A 19,805-nucleotide genomic window follows, 5' to 3' on the forward strand; every position below is an offset into this window, starting at 1 on the left:
ACATACTATCATCCCAAGGAAGAAAATCACTGAAATAGAGGGGCAAGTTGGGGAAGGACATAGGAAAATCACAGAAGCCTGCAGTGAGGTGTCATGCTTTTGTACTGCTTTCTGTGTATCAATCACGGCCACCTCAGTCTTTTTATTGTTACTAATTTGGCTTGGAGACATGTGCCTTTATGGGTCTCAAGTTTCAGGTCAGCCCCATGTTCTGATCGTCCCTTGTCTAACACACCCATCCATCTATCTGCACACTCTGCATCTTCCCGTCAGACACTTAAATAAAGGGGATTAAGAACTGACTCATGAAACGCAACTTGGGAAAGATGAAAAAAACTACGGTGGGAGAAAATCAAGCCCTGGTTGTAGCATACTTGTCTTTCCCGGAAATCCTGTGGTTTACAGGTAGCTTTTTGTCTTGCAGCAAGACCTGCAGCCTCTCTGACTTCTCTCGCAAGGGGAGGACAGGGCGCTAAGTACCCAGGTGACCTGAGCTGCTTTATCCGTGCTCCCACCTCTCCTGCCTTCACCGAGCTCTCTCTTTGGGTCTCTCTGAGGGTTCCTGTGCAGTTCCCGATTAAAAGGCTCATGGCAAGAACTGATTTTTTGTCGGAATTTGATGGATGCCAACACTAACAACAAAGGGAATTTTGTTTTCTCAGATGATGCACTCACATGCCTTTTTCATAAATAGGTGGTTAGTCAGCCAGATGGGGCAGAGCAGTCCACCCACTCCCAGCTCCCTGCGTTCTTTATTCCATCATTTCATAGTGAAAACGCCGAAGGGACACTGAGCTCTTCAGCCACCTGTATGACCACTGCAGCCCCCCACGCTCCACGAGGTGCCTCTTCCCCCTAACAGACGAATTGAAAAGAAATAAAAAGCAAAACCCAACCCCCATCCGGATTGCTTTTTGAGCCAGTTCTCGCTGTCGCCCCGCAGCTTCCCCATGGAGCGGGTGCCGCTACCTGCCGCCCGCCTTCCAGCTCGCCACCGGTACCGCGGGGTCCGGAGCCGCCGCAGCCCCCGGGAAGCTCCGCGAGCGGCGGGGCCGGGGCCGTCGGGAGCCCCCGGGAAGCTCCGCGGGCGAAGGCGCGGGCGGTGCTGGCGCGGTGCCCTCCTGCCTCGCCTGAACCCTTTTATGAACCGCTTGCCCCGCAGCCTCCCCGGGCCGGGCCGGGCCGGGCCGGGCCAGCCGGCCCCACCTCACCCCACCCAGGGCTCCCATTGGCCCCCGATGAAAGTCCAGCGAGCCTCCCGGCTGCTATATATATACATATATGCGGAGGGGTGTCTGTCGGCGCGGCTACGGGAGGCTGCAGCATCTTCCTCCGGCATCCCGCCCTCACCTGCGGCCGCACCGCGATGAGCCCCGCCGGGCGCGCAGCCCCCGCGCAGCGCTTGCTCGCCTCCTCCCTCTGCGCCCTACGCCCTGCGGCACCCCCCGCTCCTCGGGGCCGAGGGCACCCCCTGGCCGCCCTGCCCGGGCCGCCCCGATGGCCGCTGATGGGCAGCCTGCCCGACGTCCTCTGGAAAGGGGGGCTCAAGAGGCAGCACGAGACGCTGGTGAGGCTGGCAGAGGGATGGGGATGCTGGGGGAGGACGGTGCGGGACGGGATGGGGGAGCACCGCGCACTCACCGGGGCGGGGGGTCTCTTCTGCACCTCCAGGCTGAGTACCACAGGAGGTTTGGCAAGATTTTCCGCATGAAGCTGGGGGCTTTCGACTCGGTGCACATCGCAGCCCCCTGCCTCCTGGAATCTCTGTACCGCCGGGAGAGCGCCTGCCCCCAGCGCCTGGAGATCAAGCCCTGGAAAGCCTATCGGGACTATCGCGACGAAGGCTACGGGCTGCTCATACTGTAAGTGGCACCCGGGCGGTCCTGGGGAGGCGCGGGGATGGCCGGGGAGCCGGTGCGGGAGAAGGCGGCTTCCGAGGTGACCGGGGGATGCTGCGGGCGGGCGGGCACCGGCAGGCAACCTGCCGCGCCCGGCTCCGCGGGGCCCGAGCCCGGGCTTGGCTCCCGCGGGAAGCGGGGCTTGTTGCGGGGGGCTTTGCCGGCGGACTCGCCGCCCCCAGCTGCCGCCCGGAGCGGGTTTCACCCCCTGCCCAGCGAGAAGCGGCTGCGGCGTCAAGTTTGCGCCGGTCGGTGCGATGAGAGGCGCGGCGGCGCTGCCGAAGGTGTCTCCTTGCACATGCTGCCGCTTCGGGGTCTTTCTCCCTTATTTCAGCCTTTCTCTTCCCAACCGCGCTGTTTTTAATTCAATCCAGGGAAGGAAAGGACTGGCAGAGGGTCAGAAGTGCTTTTCAAAAGAAATTAATGAAACCCAGGGAAGTTGCGAAGCTGGATGCCACGATCAATGAGGTACTGCTGCGCTCTGACGTTCTCTCTCTCTCCCCACTCCCCTGGAAACCTGAGAAATAGTAGCAGGCCAAGTGAGCCGGTTTACCTGGGTAGAGCATCTCAGTGCACTACAGTGCTAAACCCATGAGTTCACTCTCTAAAGCCCTTCAGGGAATTGTGAGTACAGATTGTCAGGGTCTCACCAGAAGTGACACCACACAGAAACCTTCAGTTGAGGTTGTCTGTCTCCACATAGCAATGTAAGATGATTCCACAAGGCTACAGGCTCCTGAAAACAGAGCTTTTCCTTACTTTTCTTTCACTCGGCATTCTTTGCCTTTACTTCTTCACTCTTATGTTCCTCCCATGAGGGAACACCTCCCTCTTTAACCTCTGTGTTCCTCATGGAGTTTGAGAGGCATCTGGGATAAACAGCTTAATCCTCTTCATTGTGAAACTCCAGTATTATCCCAGTGTCAAGCTGAAGTATTTCAGCCCTGTGGAAGAAATCACAGTCTGTCAAAGTACAACCGGCGATAGCATGGGTGCTGTAGAGCCAAACATCTGTTAACAGGGGGGAAATTGAACCCTGTTTGAAGAACAGGAAACTTAAGTATCCATCTCTTATGTGAGATTGTTATCTATTTAAAAGAGTGTCAAAATGCTAAATTATGCAGGATTTTTATTAACTGTTGTCATATTATTCCTTTCTTTTCTTTCTTCTTTCCACCACTTAGGTCCTGGAGGACTTCATGCACAGAATAGATGATGTTTGTAACCACAGGGGACAAATAGAAGATGTCTATTCAGAATTCAACAAATGGTCATTTGAAAGTAAGTTGGCCTTTGCCTGAGCACGGTATGAGTTTGTGACACTGCAGTTAACGTATGATCGGTGAGGACAGTGTAGACTGGTTAGTTCCAAACTATCAGCTACAATACTATGGGAAGTGGGCTGCAGAAGAGCCAGGGGACATCAGTATGCATGCAGAATTCAGATCTGTCCGGTTATCTGTGCAGCTTGTAAAGAAAAAGCACTAATCTAACGTGAATAGTGATGTATAAATCCAACCCGGGGGAATCCCAGTGCGTTTATCTGCAGTGGGATCAGGTAGCACATGGCCATCTTTGTCCATTTGATATGTGTTAATTATGAGCAGCACAAGGTCGATGAAATGATCCATTAACAGTAGGTATGCACTGCAGATGAGGGCTGGAAAATCCCATTTAAAAGGTTTACCTTGGGAAGCACTGGGATAAATTGTCAAGCCAGGAGTATCCAGCTTTAGAAACCTTTCAGAGGACAGTCAGGTACCATCTGCCAGGACTGACTTGGGGCACAAGGAAAAGCATTGGTGGTTCCCAGCTGGGAAGTATAGTGTGTAACTGGATGGGCTCTGCCAGACCTGTGTGCTCTTGGCTGGCTCATCTCAGCAACCTCTGTACCTGGTTCCTGAAGATGTCTTAAAAGTTGGGTGTTTCCAGTGTCAGGGTGATGGCTGCTTTTGGGCAGGGAGAAATAGGAAGTGACAGATCTGGGGAAAAAAAAAAAGATAAAAAAGAGCAAGTGGAGAGAGGTGGAAGTGTTGTGAGCTGGTGGGGTGTGGGATGCTGCCAGTCAGTGTTTGCAAGTGGTTTCTGGCTGTGGAAAAGGCTAGGAGATACTGGACTAGATGGCCTCACCAGATCCACTTTTCCTATGACTTGGTTCTGTCCAGTCGCTTTGCCCAATACTTACCAAATACGCCAGCCCTGCCTGGCAGAAGGACCTGTGAGAGGCTCAGTGGTGATTCTTCTTTGTAAGGAAGGAGCCACTGTAACACGCTACCTGCCTTAGCTGGGTACGCAGCTTCCCGGGTCTGAGGTGGTCGTACAGAGGGTCTTCTCAAGTGCTGCTCCCACAGCTGCATGCTGTAGAACAGAGACCATTTCCATAAGGATAATCCAAGCCATTCCTTGACAAAAAATGGGGGACACCATGTACTCTGTTTTAATATCATTTAATGTTAATATTGCTTAATGACAGGTATCTGCCTGGTGCTGTATGGAAAGAGGTTCGGTCTCCTACAACAGGATGTAGAAGAAGAAAGTTTGAACTTCATCAAGGCTGTAAAAACGGTATGGAAGGGTCTCCACTGGGGCTGTTCTGGTTTTCTACCCCTGCTACTAATGAGGGGGTAACCAGTTTAGATGGATCACCTGAGAAAAGAAGCTCAAACTTCTGTGCTACTTGCGTTGGTAGCCTTGCACATACAAGGTGATATGTGCAGTGCTATCACCAACCTCCTTACTGTCCCATTTATGAGACACCTACATCTGTAGGGACAAAATGCTGTATGGACATCGGGGTAACCCTGGAAATAGAGTTGTTGGGTTGGTTGGTTAACTTTCCTCTCCTCTGAGACACCTGTTGTGCAACACTGCTAGTGCTGGGTGGGACTCTTGGAGTTGTGTGGGATTATGCAAATACTCTGGATCTGGAGGTTAGTCATTCCTGCAGGCACACCTGCTGCACGTCTTGCTGCAACTTGGGTTCTGGCAGCACGCATCTGCCTAATTTTAGCCATCTAAAAGATAGGCATCTAGCCTAGCCTAATTCTTTCACTTCATTGGTTGTCAAGAGAGAGAGAGGCACTGCCAAAGAATGGCTTGTCCCATCCTAAACCCAGTGCCTAAAATAGATAGGATGAGTCACCTACTAGAGAAGCCTCCTGTCCTCCACTGGTTGTCCCTGATTTGTAGCTGGATACAGCCTGAGTAGATTGAGACCCATCCTTCCTCCCCAGGATAGAAAATCTGCCAGAATCCTGACTTGCCTCCTCTTTTACACTCTGATGTAGTTCACAGATTACAAGTAGGTAAAGAAAGACTTCAAAAAACTCTTTCTCCACCACAGATGATGGCTACTTTTGGAATGATGATGGTGACCCCCGTGGAACTTCACAAGGGTCTGAACACAAAAGTCTGGCAAGCTCATACTAAAGCATGGGATGACATATTTAAGACAGGTTAATTTTTTTTAACACAACTTTTCCCCTTTCCATTCTGCTCTGTTTCCTACTTGGTGGAACTGACTTTCCTCATGCTTGCTACTGCTTTATACTGCTGTTAGTTGCTCCCCCCAGCACAGGCTGAGACACCTTCATGGCAGCTAACCACAAACTTACTCCAAGCATGTCATGAATCCACTTGAGTCTGTCATAAAAGTAAATAGCCAGAAAGTGTATAATCTCTTTACAGGCAAGGTATACGAGTGAGGAGAGAGACCTCACTCAAAGGGACCTCAAAGGGAGTGGTTTTCTTGAGAAACAAGAATTTAATGTGTAACACAAACCTGCTTGCCAAACAAAGATGACAGGAGAGGTTTTCTGAGCAGCCTGGAATGTAGCCCTAAGTTTTAAAACCAGAAGCAATTTAAATCACAAGGTAGAGTTTTGCTTTTTGACAGCACTTTCTGTCTATTTAAGTTTTGGGGTGGAGTTTAAAGTATTGTCCTTCAAGGTTACAAAAACTGCTGGAACTCTGGGTTAAGTTTATGTTTTTCAGCATTTTGCTAGAGGTGAGAGAGCTATGGATGAAGGGAGGGTTTGGCACTTGGGTGATTGTAACAGCACCTATTTGAGTACTCGGCACTTCAAGAGTTTTGCTCATGCACTGATTTTATCCCTGCTTAGTTTATGGGGTTTAGGAAAGACACTTTAAACCAGTTTTGTTCAGAAGAAACAGCCTGGCACCTTCACTCGACATGAGGGGCTCTTTACTAGGAATTGCCCTTAACAATCAGGAAAGTCGTGAGAGGGGGTAGGTCAGATCTCGTCCTCTGTATTTAAGAAAGCATGTAAAAATTTGGCATCTATTTTTGCCTTCCCCATGTAAATCAAAGGCTTGCATTTCCCCCTAGGGGGTCTGAGTGCTAAGTCTCTTTGAGATTTTAACACCTTGATCCCCTTTGAAAATCCAAGCTAATAAATTTTACACCCTTGTATCTCTGTCTGCTAAATATTTCACTCAGCACATCACTGGTTTCCTTTCTGAATTTAGGAAAGTGGAGTTCCCAATAGTTTGCAGGAGATCCTTCTGTTCAGAAGTGATTCTTGTGACTTTTTGTCTGGAAAAGGGAAAATACTTGCTCAGTGTAACACTCATTGCTTGAGAAAAGAGCACAGCTCAGTGCCTTCTTTCAAAATCCTGCCTGGCTTTTATTTTTGTGGTATTTTTAGTGATTTTTCCCGTTCATTTCCTTCTTCTCCTCTCTCTCCAGCCAAGCACTCAATTGACTGTCGACTGGAAAAACACTCTGCAAACCCTGAGGAGGATTTCCTGTGTGACATCTATTCTGGAGGACAACTTTCCAAGAAGGAGCTGTACGCTGCCATCACAGAGCTCCAGATTGCCGGTGTCGAAACGGTAAACTGGGCTTGCCAGGAGCTTGTTAAAATGAGCATCCTTCCAACTCCCTTCTTCCCTCTGTACAGGGAAGTGCTAACCCTGGCGCTACTTCAGTGGCCTGAATGCAAGGGAATCTTTACCTGAAATCACTCTTCTGTTCCTTACTCCTAGAGAACAAATGGGATGGCTCATAATCCCTTTGGTTTACAACATATCATAAGGTTGTGACTGGCCATAAAAGTTGCTTCAAACTTCTGACAATTTCTTCTCTCTGTCATTGCAAATGGAGGTCTTACATTTCTTTTTTGCTTCTGTTCAGACTGCCAACAGTTTGCTGTGGGCTCTGTATAACATTTCACGCAATCCACATGTTCAGCAGAAGCTTTTCCAGGAAATACAGAGTGTTTTGGCTGCTGATGAGAGTCCGAGCGCTGAGAGCTTGAGGAACATGCCTTACCTAAAAGCATGTCTGAAAGAATCCATGAGGTAAGATGCTCAAATAATTTCAAGAGAGAAAAATGCTTGCAAAGGGTTTTACCAGCTACTGTGTGCTAGGAAGAATTTTCTAGTATATATAATTTTGTGCACCTTGTTGTTTGAGGTAAACTGTAACAGATACAGGGAGAAAAAATGCTGGGAATTTAACCCATTTTGTTGCTTTCACTGCAGATTAACACCCTCGGTGCCATTTACCACCCGCACCATCGACACAGAGATGGTTCTGGGAGATTATGTACTGCCCAAAGGGGTAAGTCAATTAATTTAGAATCTTTTGTTGTTGATTAAATCCCCTGTGAAGGGATGAAGTTGGTCATATCTCAGTCCCCAAATGATTCTGCCAAAGGACGAGTTCCAGGATAAGGAACAAGGGACTGAGACAAAAATATTTTGGTGGGTGATTGAAAAAAAAATAATTTGAAACTTTCCCATGATTTTCCAAGGAAACAGTGACGTTTGAGTTGTTTCCTGTGTTTGAGTTGATCTTCAGAGGATTACAGGGCATCTTCTGAGGAAACCACCTTGCCTTTGCCATTGAATTGTTTTTTTCCATTAACAAGCTGATTCACTTGTGAGCTCGAAGCCAATTTGTAACAAGAGTCTCTCTGTTGCTTTGCTTCTAGACCGTACTGATGATAAATACCCATGCCCTGGGATGCAATGAGGAGTATTTTAGTGGCTGGACTCAGTTTAAACCAGAGCGCTGGTTTCAGAAGGACTCCATCAATCCTTTTTCTCATGTTCCCTTTGGCATTGGGAAGAGGATGTGCATCGGGCGCCGCGTAGCTGAGCTGCAGCTCCACTTGGCCCTTTGCTGGGTAAATAAAGTGACATTTTTACACAACACCCAGTTGTTCCCCCCCACCCATCCCACTGGGAAGCCACAGCACTGCTGACTGAAATGTTTGTGTTTCAGCTCGTTCGCAAGTACCAAATTGTAGCAACCGATGACAAGGCGGTAGAAACGCTCCATTCAGGAATTCTGATTCCCAACAGAGAGCTTCCCATCGCGTTCCACAGACGATAAGGTATGTGTGGAAGAGTCTCCTGAGTACATGAGCCTTCTCCTTGAACCCCACAGAGAGCATTCATAGATCCATGAGAGAACAGATGTTTTATAAGCTTTATTCTCACCACGTGTGGTTTATTAAACGTGGCCACATTCTGCTACTCAACAGAAAGGATTCGATGTGCTAAGAAGGTACATTTCGCACAGCTCTGAAGTTAGCTGTCTACTTTTAACCTCCCAGAGAGTAGGTCTCCTGTGCATGATGCAGATCAGGAATGGGGGCATCAAACTGTATATACTGTTGGAGAAACAAATATCCACTGTTTTCTTATAATAGCAATTCTCCACTGCGTTTCTAGAAGGTTTTTCCTGAAAAATGACATTTGGTTTTGAGCATCAACGTACAGATTAAAAAAAAGATGCCCTGGTACAGGGTTCAGAGGAGAAACTTTATTTTAGGCAGAAGGACAAGGAAAGGACTGCACATTTGTAAATAGTTGTGCAATGTTGCAGCTTGTTAGGCATTTTTAGTTTAAAAAAACAAATGTGAGGTTTTCTTGTGCTCACCAGCTTATACAAATAAGGTAACAAAAAAGCTTATTTGTGTAAATATCTAAATTGGAAAACTGGGCCTTCGATCTGGAATGAAGTCCTTGAATGAGAAATCGAGTGATGTTGAAATACTGAGGGAGATTTTTTTTGCTAGCCAACACCATGGGAAGGGAATCACCCAGTATAACCTGAGTAAGGGTACCAGCTCCTTTAGCTGAAGTTTGTATGGTGTTACTTGCTTTTAAATAATCGATCACTATGTAAATTCTTTTCCTTTTTAATACAGCTCACAGAAAATAAATGACAACCCTGCTGCTGCCTTCTCTGCAAAAATACACATCAACTGGGGAAGTTAAAGCCTTCGGTAACCAGCTGAACTATTGCTGAGCCAGAAATAGTGCCAAGAAAAGCTCCCATACTGTTTCATTGGGAAAATGTGGTTAGTTAGTTCAGCTCTACTTAGCAATCTTAAAAGGACAGAAAAACACCACGTGTGTTCATCTACCTACGCACACAGACCAGTTCAGTGCAGATACACCGGTACAGGACAGAGCTCAGTACCACGCTGTGGAGCATCACATGTAGCTTTGGTAGTGAGCAGCAGGATTACTGTGGCCGGAAGCTCCACAGCAGCCTGGGAAGAGCTGGTTTCCAGTCTGTGGGCATCATATTAGCACACCTGGGGCACCAAAAGTTGTGCCTGAATTGGCTCCGGTAGCCGAGAGCTGAGGAGCCTTGGGAGATCAGCTTAAGGGAACAGAAACTCACTCAGTCCTTGCCAAATTACCGATGTCGTGAGTTAAACTGACAAGGAAGATGGCAGCCTGTAATAAGGCTAACAGCCAGGCTCAAACAATAGGATAATTAAAGAAGTATACTTTCCCTAACGCCACTCACTTCCTTAATAAAAGGGAAATAAGGACAAAGGTATGTAACAGGATCTGTTCCTCATGCCTGCCCGGTACTTTGATTTGAACAGTTGTCACACTGTGCCGGCCACATCCTCTGCTCACGCCCTGGAGTTTCATGCCTCCCCCCCCACCTTTACTCCAAAATTGGTCTGTTATTGTGTGGAGGGGCCTTATGCATGGGCGGGTCACTGGAATCCTATGGGTTCTGCCGCTGTTAAATGACGATTATCCGAACAGGATAGTTAATTCATCAGACGAGCAATACAAAATGTGTATTTCAAAGAACCGCAGGAAATAAGGATCTTAAACATCTCGAGAGGTCCATTCCTGGTGGGGGTTTCAATACTTGTACCTAAAGGTTAAAGCCATCCCTGCCCTGCGTGTAATACTGTACATTAGCTGTTAAGGTCCCTGGTGTAGTTTTCCCATGATGCAGTTTCAAGTACAGGTTTGTGTCTAGAACCATAAATGGGTATTTTTACTTTTTTACTTTCCAAAATAGTACAAGTTGTTAGTGTTTCTTGGTCTGCCTCCTGTGGGGTTGTTTTTGTTTGTCTGTTTTCCTCTGCTGTTATACTCAGCCATGTAAATGCAGTCATATTCCAACATGTAAAGCAATATCAGAACCTTTCTAGCCACTTTGGTAACAGTCAATTTTGTAATAAAATAAATTTATATTTTTTTCCTATAAATAGTCTTCTTCAGTTTATTATTAATTCTTTGTAGCATGACAAAAATCTTGACTCTCACAGTGACTTCTTGCAAAAAAAGTCTTCATGGTACTTTGTACTTTCATCCATCTGCTTAATATCCTCATGGGGCTTGAAGTTGAAATTCTACAAAAGCAATTTACTGAGTTCAGCTCTGAGAAACCTCTGCTTTGTGATACCCCAAAGTCTCTTAACTGGCTGGGAAATTGTTTGCAAAGCCCAGCTCCTGGCAGGAGGGCACCATGGCAGGCACTGCCCAGCACCCCCACCACCCTAGGGAGGGGAATCCCAACTGAGCAAGGGAGGGGAGTTAAGCCCTGCAGCTTGGAGCTTTGATGCCAGACTCCTTCTGTGCTATTCATCTTGGCATTCCTTCAACCCAGGCTAGCCCTAGTCCTCAGGAATGTGTCCAATCTGTGCCCACAGCCCTTCTTCCCCCAAACAATCCTGTTAGATCTCAGAAAACGCTGCTGTTAGGAGGCTTTCTGCAGCCACAGCACAGCCTGAACACGTTTCTCCCCAGTACTGAGGTCTCCAGGGATGGGACTGTTACTTTCCTCTGCCATCATAATAAGATAAAACCAATATAAAGTTTTGAGGAAGGATGGAAATAGTTTGAATCTTTGCAGGATCAAAAGAAATGATGTATAGGAAAAAAAAGCCATCCAGCAGCACTGTGACTGACAGCCTGATGGCTCGGCAAAGAGCAGAGCTGACAGCTATCAAACCGCGCTGCCTTTGCCAAGGGAAGTTGCCTCCGGCTGAGTGAACGATGGTGTAAGAACAGTCCTACGGCGCCGTGTGAGAATGTTGCTTTTCTGAAAATCATATTGTGATGTGTACTCGGGAGTGACTGCAGCTTGTGTGCTGAAACCAGTCCGATAGCTGGGAGCACTGGAGCCCAGAGCCCGGGCAGGCTGGGCTGGGAGACTGCGGGTGCTCACCCTATCCCCTGGGAGCTTTGGCAGCTCGTGCCACGGTGCAAGACTGTGTGTGGAGATCAACCCAAGCTACTACAGGAATCCCACACACTGAGTATCTCTAGAGTATTATGCACTAGTGTTACTCTGTTGGAGCCAACGTATGACACAAGAGCGAACAGTGAGCACCGCTGTTCCACTCCAGGCACAGTGCTCGCGAACATTCTGACCATTTAACTTTTAAAGACAACCAAATAGAAGAGGTGTTATTTATTTAAGAGGTATTGTTTATTTGAACTGACCTTGACAGCCTAGTTATCAGCGATTTCGAAATCCTTTATTGCTTCTGTGTAGTAAATCACAGGTTGGTGCTTACTGAACTGCTATTTTCGCCATTCAAATTTAGTGGCCTCGAAGATCTGTACAAATGTTGCTCTGGGTAAGGTTTGGACCAAGTCAACGCAAGCTGAGGTGCAGGTGTGTGCTGCCCCCAGGATTTCTAAAACTACAGTAACCACTGACCTGGAAAATTTGGTTCCGGAAGCTTTGTAGATTTTCAAGCGCCCAAAGTTTTCAAAGAACTCATTAATCTGCTACCTCAAAGTAAATGTCCAAAGCAATTTAGCTAGGAAATAGGTAATTATCAAACTAGACAGATAATGAATGACCAAGCCAGACTTTCACGTTGAGGAACCCTGATGGCTTGCTTTCTCTCCTATTTCGGAAGTATGGAAACCAGCATGATGCTTCTGAGATTAATAAATGTCTCCAAAACCTTTCGCCTGTGGTCAGCTGGGTAAGTGCAGTTCAGTTCCTTGCTTCTTTGAAATGATTTGCTCATCCGGAATTACACATTAAAACAACAGTGTCAACGCTACTTCCCTGCTATCGCTCCTACAGTTATTCCTCAGAGGAAGATAGCTGGCTCGTAAAACGGCTGGAATTAATTGGCCTCCACATTAACTTTCTCAACAGGGAAGTGAACGCAGTTTACCTGTCCAAGAGGAAGTTAATTTGTTCAGGCTTTAGGCATGTCAGTGGGAATGAGAGAGGCAAAGCTGGAGCCAACTGCTCCATGCTGTTTTTATGAATAATGAAAGGCAGTTTCAGGGCTGACAGCCTGGTGCTTTTCATGTGTGTTCTGCTCCTCATGAGCTGGCTGCTGGGAGCAGACTCTGGGTCACGCCGCTGCCGTGCACCTTTCCCTGCTGCCATCGGATGGCAGATAACGTGTTCTACTCTGTCTCCCTCCACCCCAAGCAGCATCTTTGTTCTTAGTTGAACTCCTATCTATGCCACTGCTGGCTTTAGCTGGTGGGGCAAAACACCCCAGCTCTGAAAAAATGAATTCTGCAGAAAATTCGTGGCTGAAGTTCGTTTTGGAGCAAATTTTAGGGCAACTTCCCAGTACGTGCTTAACTTTAAATAGATGAAACCTCATCTTGACCTCAGTGGCACTGCATGTGCCCATGTGGGGGGGGTTACTGTGATATCACTTTGTGTAAAAGGAGAAAGTTACTCAGAATTCATGTAAGAGTTGTAGTTTTGGAAGGAAAAGCTGCTTTTTCACTTCAGATAATTGAAACAAAGGGCTCATTGAGATGGAAGCTGCAAGCGGTCTCTTTAATCTCTTACCCTGGATGTGTGTGTTGTTCTGGTAACTTGTAGACTGATACACCAGAGTGTGGGTGGCTGCATTCAGAGTTTTTTTTTGGTGTGTGCTTCCAGGCATGGCTTGGGAAAAGGTATGAATATTGAGATGGATTTCATTATGAAACTGAGCATTGTGCTCATTCACTTTAATTTACTCTCGGGGATTTCTGAGCTTTGAAGAGAACAAAAACAGGGAGATGCTGATCTGTTTTATCACAGAACCAGGACACGTCCTGACCTTCCTGCCCATCCTGCTGACTCTGCTGTCCTGTGCTGGAGCTCAGGGCTGCAGCCCCACTGCCTTAAATCCCCTTCATACGCTGAGGCACAGACCAGGAATACGGTCACTGACACTGAGAGATGTAAACACAGAACTGGTGTCAGCCACTACAGCCCACATCAGCACAATGCACCAGGCAGGGAAGTGTGACTGGAATGGATTGACACCACACCTGGGACCTGGTGCAGTACTGCAGTCCAAGACAGCCCAACTTCCCGTGTGAATACTGCTGTTTATTTCATCATTTCATCACCCCTATCTGGACCCTTTCTTCTGTGGTTCTGTATTCCTCTTTGGAAGCAGAGGAAGGACTATGCCAGCTTTCAACCCTTGCCCATGGTTGAAATGATGGCTGTATGATCACCAGCCTGTGGCTTTGGAACACCATGGAAAGCTGAGCTATAATATCCGGACCCAGGAGTTTTAGAAATCTTTACGTTGTGGGGTTTGGATGGAGCTGAGCACTCATGGAGCAATCCTCCTCCTGAGATGGTAATCCACAAAGACATTTCTTTACAAGCCAAAATATTTTTCTCCAAGGGACAATGTCAAAACAAGTGTGGAATGGAATGCAGTTTATAATGGGGGGAAGTTCTACTTTGCTTTCTTGGGCATGTTCCTCTCAACAAGTTTGAACTCTTTGCCTCTAATTGTTAAACGTGTTGAATGAACTCCAGGCACTGCCTGTCAGGGGAGAAGGGAAGGCAGCAGAGGCGGTGCTGGCAGGGAGCACAACAGGGCAATAAAGGGGAACTCTGAGTACCAGAGTTACCCCTTGGTCTTCCCAAATTGGTGTGCACGTTTATGATACTTTACCCTCTGCTATCAACTTTGGTGCCCAGAAACTTGATAATAAATCAAACAGTTCACATCTGATTCATCCTGCTGTTGAACTGTGTTACCTGGACTTGCAAGTCCCCACCAAAAAGCCCTTATTGTTATCTTGGTTATACCGATGGGAATCACAAACAGTTTTGCAGGTGAGGTCAATGCCCGAATCAGGCTCAGTCCCACTCAGTGCAGGGCAAAGGTACCCACATATCTGATCAGGGGTCAGCCAAGAGCCAGCCCGATCTGCGGGCAAAGACCATCCTCAGTCCTACAACAAGGAGGTGCTTTGGTAGCTTTGCACGAGCCATCAGCCATGGGCTGCAGACACCTGGCTGCACTTTGTCAGCACGCTCCTCATGTTGGGGTTGCAAGCTGGTAGGATTAAAGTGTCTGTTCTACTGTGAAGCACAGGAGGAAGCCTCATCTAGGACCCAAATTTTAGTCATTTTAGGTGGGACCTGCAGAGCAAAGGAGGATAAGGAAGACTTTGGGAGCAGGATTCTGGGCAGGAAGACAAGATAGTTGTGTTCACACACAGAGATTTTACTCCATTCAGTAGATGCCAAGTTTTGGTACTCTGGGACCATCCTGTCTTCCCTCTGGCTACGTTTGCAAGACAGAGCTGTAGGAAAGAAAAGCTTTACATACACATTGCTCCTTGTGACACACACAGTCTGTGCCCCTTTTCAATGCCAGCCAAAAGCTTCAAAGCACACCTCACTTAAAAATAAAATCCCAAACCCAACCAAAAAACCCAACAAAGAGAACAAAACAAGAGATATATTGTATGAACCAACACTGATACATTTCTCAAGCAACTGGATGCACTGGATGTATTATTAAACCCTTGTTGGGAGCTTCCACTGTAGCTTCTGCCTTTTAACAAGCGTACAAGAGGTTGGAATGCCACAGGAAGGTATTCTAATCATTAAAGACTAAACCCTGGAGCATCTTGGATTTTCTACCTGATGGAAGCAGGTTGAGCAGCTTGCAGAACTGTGGAATCTATAAATAACTTCAAAGAAGACAAAATTAACTGCTCCTTAAAAAAAAACCAACAAAAAAACACCACCCTCTACATATTTTAGTTGCTAGCGAACCCTGCAATGTGCCTTGACTAAATGGTGTGCTTCATTCTGGATGTTGACTATCATTTCTAACTTTGACAAAATAGATGTTTTTCTGCTTTAAGATTAAATGGAAACCAGTATTTTTACAGGATGAGAGAGACTTGCATTTACTCATATCGGTGTTTCCCTGATGGTGTCTTTTGAAAATCACAGTGGGTGAAACATTTGAGGGGGGTCCCCATAAAAAAATCAAGAATCTGTAATGAAGCATGAGTAACATCATTAAAAATACTTAGTAAAAGCTCGGGATATTTTCTAAGCAATGTTAGGGGTCAAAGAAAATACATCATGAAATGGAGTTTCTGCTAAAAATCGTCACTTTTGCATTTTAATACAAATTATTCAGCAGTAAATGAGGAGATGAAAAGTAATTCAGGTTTTAGTAAAGGGAGGTGTACAGGGGTGTCTGACATTGACCTCTGAAGGACACACCTCACTGGAGGAATGGGAATTTGTTATGTAACTCAGAGTAATGCTGGGTTGCATTTTGGTACAGGTCAGTAGTATCCCTCCCTGGAGAGAAGCCTGAGAATAAACACAGGATTTTTAGGAAGAAGGTCATTTCTGGTCATGAATGGTTTATGTAGCAAATAGCAAAGATCCTAGTGCTCTCAGTGGCATCCAGCTCAGTACCAGCAGTACTCCCTGCAGATGTGCAGTAAGCACCGTTGATCTGTTCCAAAACCTGAGTAAGAGAAAGAAATGATAATTAGACTAAGAAACTATCTTTTTCTCACCAACTCCCAGAAAATGGGAAGCTGAAAGGTATGTTACCCAGGACAAGATGGGAATTTGGCTCCATACCATCAGTCATTTGCTTTTCCTAAGAAAATTTCATATTTCAAAGGTCACATTTCAGAACTGATAAGGAATGCCGACCGAGGGAAACCTTTGCAGTGAAGTGAGGTATGGCTTTATCAGTTTATTAAATCCAGAAGCAGTGCTGCATCTTTGGCAGCAGTTATTTTTCTATTTCTATTTCTATTTCTATTTCCATTTCTATTTCTATTTCTATTTTAATGTTATATTTATATTTACATTTATATAAAGTACCCATCACCATACTGATAAACATTCTTTGGAGCCACTCTTGAGGACAGAGGCTCCTGCTCATCCCACCTGCCCATTAAATGCCTGTTTGCATGCAGATGGACAACGACTTTTCAGGGGGGGAGGAAGTGCAGTAAAGTTACAAGAAGGATGTGGGCACATGGTTGGAAGGACTGCTTTATATTTTGAGGCCTCTCAATGATGGTTTCCTCACTGATTTAGATCCCTGGGTTGCATTAACGACCTGTCAGTGAGAGTTCAGCTTCTGGAACTGGGAAGGGCTTGTCCCTCACAGGCTTTCACGCAGATGTGGAGCAGTAAGTAGGGTAGCCCTGTGAATTTTTTTAGGTGTGGCTAGCTAACCTGCAATAAAAGCCCTGCAGAGATTGCACTCCAAGGGAACTTTGCAGGTTCACGGACTAATTATGGGCTGTTGTCCTCCACCCCTCTCATGACCATATATCCTGATCTCTCTCAACCGTAAGACTTTGATCCAGACAAAACCCCTTTTTTGCAGGGCTGGTTTTAGTAATCTGGGTTTTGTCAGAGTCAACAGTAGCGAAGTGGCACGAATGTGTGTACCTGGGGGGGTGACTGCACAGGGCTGGACAGGGCAAGGCCACTCTTTTAGGGCAGTACATCAGCCAAAGGAACTGTGTAACTGTATCTGGCATTGCACAGACCCACCTGAGGAGTGATTCCAAGACCACCCTTGAGAGAAACATGCATACCAAACCATTTAGCTTAATAATTAAGCTAATAACAATTACCTAAATAATTAAGACCCTCAGGTTCTCAATTATTTGGGTAAAATTAAGCCAATCCAGGAGGATATTCTTTTTTTTTCTCTAAATGCCAAAGTTTGAATTTGTGAAAGAAGAACCTCTCAGGACCTTGCCTCCTGTTTTGAACAAATGAGAAAAGAACTAATTACAAAAGTCATCCTTGTTGCTGGACCGTGGCAGAAGGCATTTCCAGCACAGGGGTAGGCAGAGGGACACCTGCAGCCGACGCGTGGGGAGATGCGCTCGAGGACATTTTCCAGGAAGCAGGGTATCTTCAAGTACAGTTGATTCATAACTCTTGCAAAGCTTTTCTTGCCCGAAGGCAGAATTGAAAGAGAAACTGGATCAGCTCATGGCTTGAGGGATCAAAGAGTCAGCCATGTGCCAACAGTGTGCAGAAATTCGCCATTCACTGAGGGGGAGGAGGGTAAGTTTTGTTTATGAGCAGATATGAATGAATGGAATAAATATTTAAAAATAGCGTGTGATGCTACCTGTAGGAGGGGATGCTGGGGGAGGGATACAGCTGATGCCAAATATTTGATCTGCGCTTTGATTCATCAGCAGGGTTCTGGCAGGTGCCCTTAGAAAAACAGAGCAGAGATTTTTCTGCATATTCAATAGCCCCTCGGGAAGCTGCTGTTTCCTTCGAGCCCCTCCTGGGTTGTGATTGGCACCCAACGTGCTTCGCTGGAAAAGGCAACCCGTTCCTGAGGACACTAGGAGGGTTGTGCTATATATAGAAGTCAGTGGGATCCAGGGAAAAACAATAGAAGGAGAAACTGGCAGTTCTGGGGAAAATCAGGGCTGCTGGGCAAACAAACAAAGGTGTGGATTCTGCAGGGCGGAAGTAAGGTGCTGAGGAGAGGTGTTGGATGCAGAGGGTGCTGAGGCAGGTCCCACGGCCACCTCAGTGCCCCTGTCTCAACAGCGAGCCATCAGCCAGAATGATGGGGGTTGTGAAAGGAGACAGATACTGCTTTTGGCTGCCCGAGTGCTTGTGTTGGGGTAGAGCCAGCGAGCGGGGCAGCGAGGGCCGGGCTGTGCCCCCTGCATCTCCCCATCCATCAGTTGGATGCCCTGGGAAGGGACATGGATGCAGCCCCTGTGTGGCACAAGCGCTCAGGGCCGGTCACGCTGCCAAGAGATGTGCTTGTATGGTCATAACAACGTGTACTATCCAGGGCATCATCTGCTCCCTGCGGTCCCACGGGATGCTTGAAATACAACAGAACAGCCATGTGCAGCCACACGCCTAATGCTGACCGTGCTCACACCCCTTCCCCTGGTGTTCCTCTTTCTGGAGGGATGTCATACTTCCACGCAATGTCTGTCGAAGCTGACAGCTCCTTGTCTTCACACCTTGCATTTATTGCAGCTGCTGGAGAATGGGATCTTGGTTTGATAGGCTTTTTTTACAGTCTTGAAATTTAGAACTCTTTTGCTTGTGGAAATTTGACTGAAGTGAAATTAGAGCTAACTTTTGGTTGGTTTTTTTTTTTTAGCAAAATCCAAGTTTGGGAGGGAGAAAATACATGGGGGTGAATGCAAATATTAAGGAAAGGAATCTGTTAGAAAACTCAGAGCTGCTTTTAAGAAATAACAGCGTTGTCACAAATGATGCTGGAACAAAGATTCTTCTTTCAGCCAGGCTTCTCTCTGGTATGCACAGCATCACCAGGTACAATTCAGCAACATTAAATTGTGTAAAAACCTCAGGGGAAAGTCATTCTGAGTAGAAATTGTCCAAAAATTTCTCGAGCCTGCTTTTAAACTCCCCTTTCCTCCCAAAGACTTCAAATATCCATGAGTTCTCTGGGCTAAACACTCCTTGACTTGATTAACGATTGCAGCATGGGTGATGGGCATCTCCAGTTTTGCAAATGCTGATTAAACTATCGATACTTATTGTGTGAAAAGCCCAGGTATGCCACACACCTCCACGGACACATTCTCAGTGTCCTTAGTTCCCTCCACACTGAACTCCTGATTGCCTGGACAGACAGTCTGCCCCTTGAGGCCTTTCCCTCTCCGTGCCGTTGGGAAGATCCAAGAGAAACACCACCTGTGACCAGGCACAGGGAAGTTTTTAACTGTGATGGGCAGATTTATGCAAGTCCTCACACAAACACCGAGCTCACACTGACCTGAGTAAGGGTATTCATCAGAAAACTCATGCTGGACTTCTGTCAAAGGTTGCACCATTTTTTGGCGCGTGGGCGATGCATAAGCCCTCGGAAACATGCAGCCATCATCGCTGCCTTTCCTACAGGCTCTTGTCTTAGTGTGAATCAGCTCGTTTGTTTTCAGTTGCTAACCCAGAGCTAGAGTGTTGTGTGTAGGACACCTGGCACGGAGGACTGTATTTTAATTAGGCAGCATCACCCATGGGGAAAACGTGTCCTCTGAACCAGTTCCAACAGCCTGTGCACGACTTGATAATGTCTTTAGCTTGCATAGAAACCATAAATATTATATTATTAGTGACTCAAAGCAGATAGACATTTTAAAAGCCCAGGAAGCAGTGTTTGACTCAAAGTTTGAGTCCAAAGCAGGCAGGCTTCATCTCCTTTGCTCCCTCCAGAGCACTGTCCTCACTTGGTGCTGCACCTTCCCAGGTTTATCTTGGAGAGCATTGGAGGTTCCATCAGTTCTCAGTGCTGATCTCAGCCTGTCCTATGCCTTTCTCCTTTGCTCCTGAGTAATCCCCACAGGTGTGTTTCACCAAACTACTCACTTTCT

At 46.7% G+C, this 19,805-nt stretch overlaps 1 protein-coding gene across 1 annotated transcript; it reads left to right on the forward strand.

Annotated features, from left to right (window-relative positions):
* Positions 1 to 1,318: 1,318 nt before the first annotated feature.
* CYP24A1 (cytochrome P450 family 24 subfamily A member 1) lies at positions 1,319 to 8,259 on the forward strand (the record flags this gene model as incomplete). Its single annotated transcript, XM_084271707.1, has 11 exons — positions 1,319 to 1,567; positions 1,672 to 1,862; positions 2,273 to 2,366; positions 3,083 to 3,179; positions 4,372 to 4,463; positions 5,242 to 5,353; positions 6,607 to 6,752; positions 7,054 to 7,220; positions 7,404 to 7,482; positions 7,856 to 8,050; positions 8,149 to 8,259. Exons 1-11 carry the CDS (start codon positions 1,367 to 1,369, stop codon positions 8,257 to 8,259), a joined length of 1,485 nt encoding a protein of 494 aa, XP_084127833.1. The 5' UTR covers positions 1,319 to 1,366.
* Positions 8,260 to 19,805: the final 11,546 nt, after the last annotated feature.

This window comes from Gallinula chloropus, assembly GCF_964237585.1.
Source record: "Gallinula chloropus genome assembly, chromosome: 16".
NCBI lineage: Eukaryota > Metazoa > Chordata > Aves > Gruiformes > Rallidae > Gallinula > Gallinula chloropus.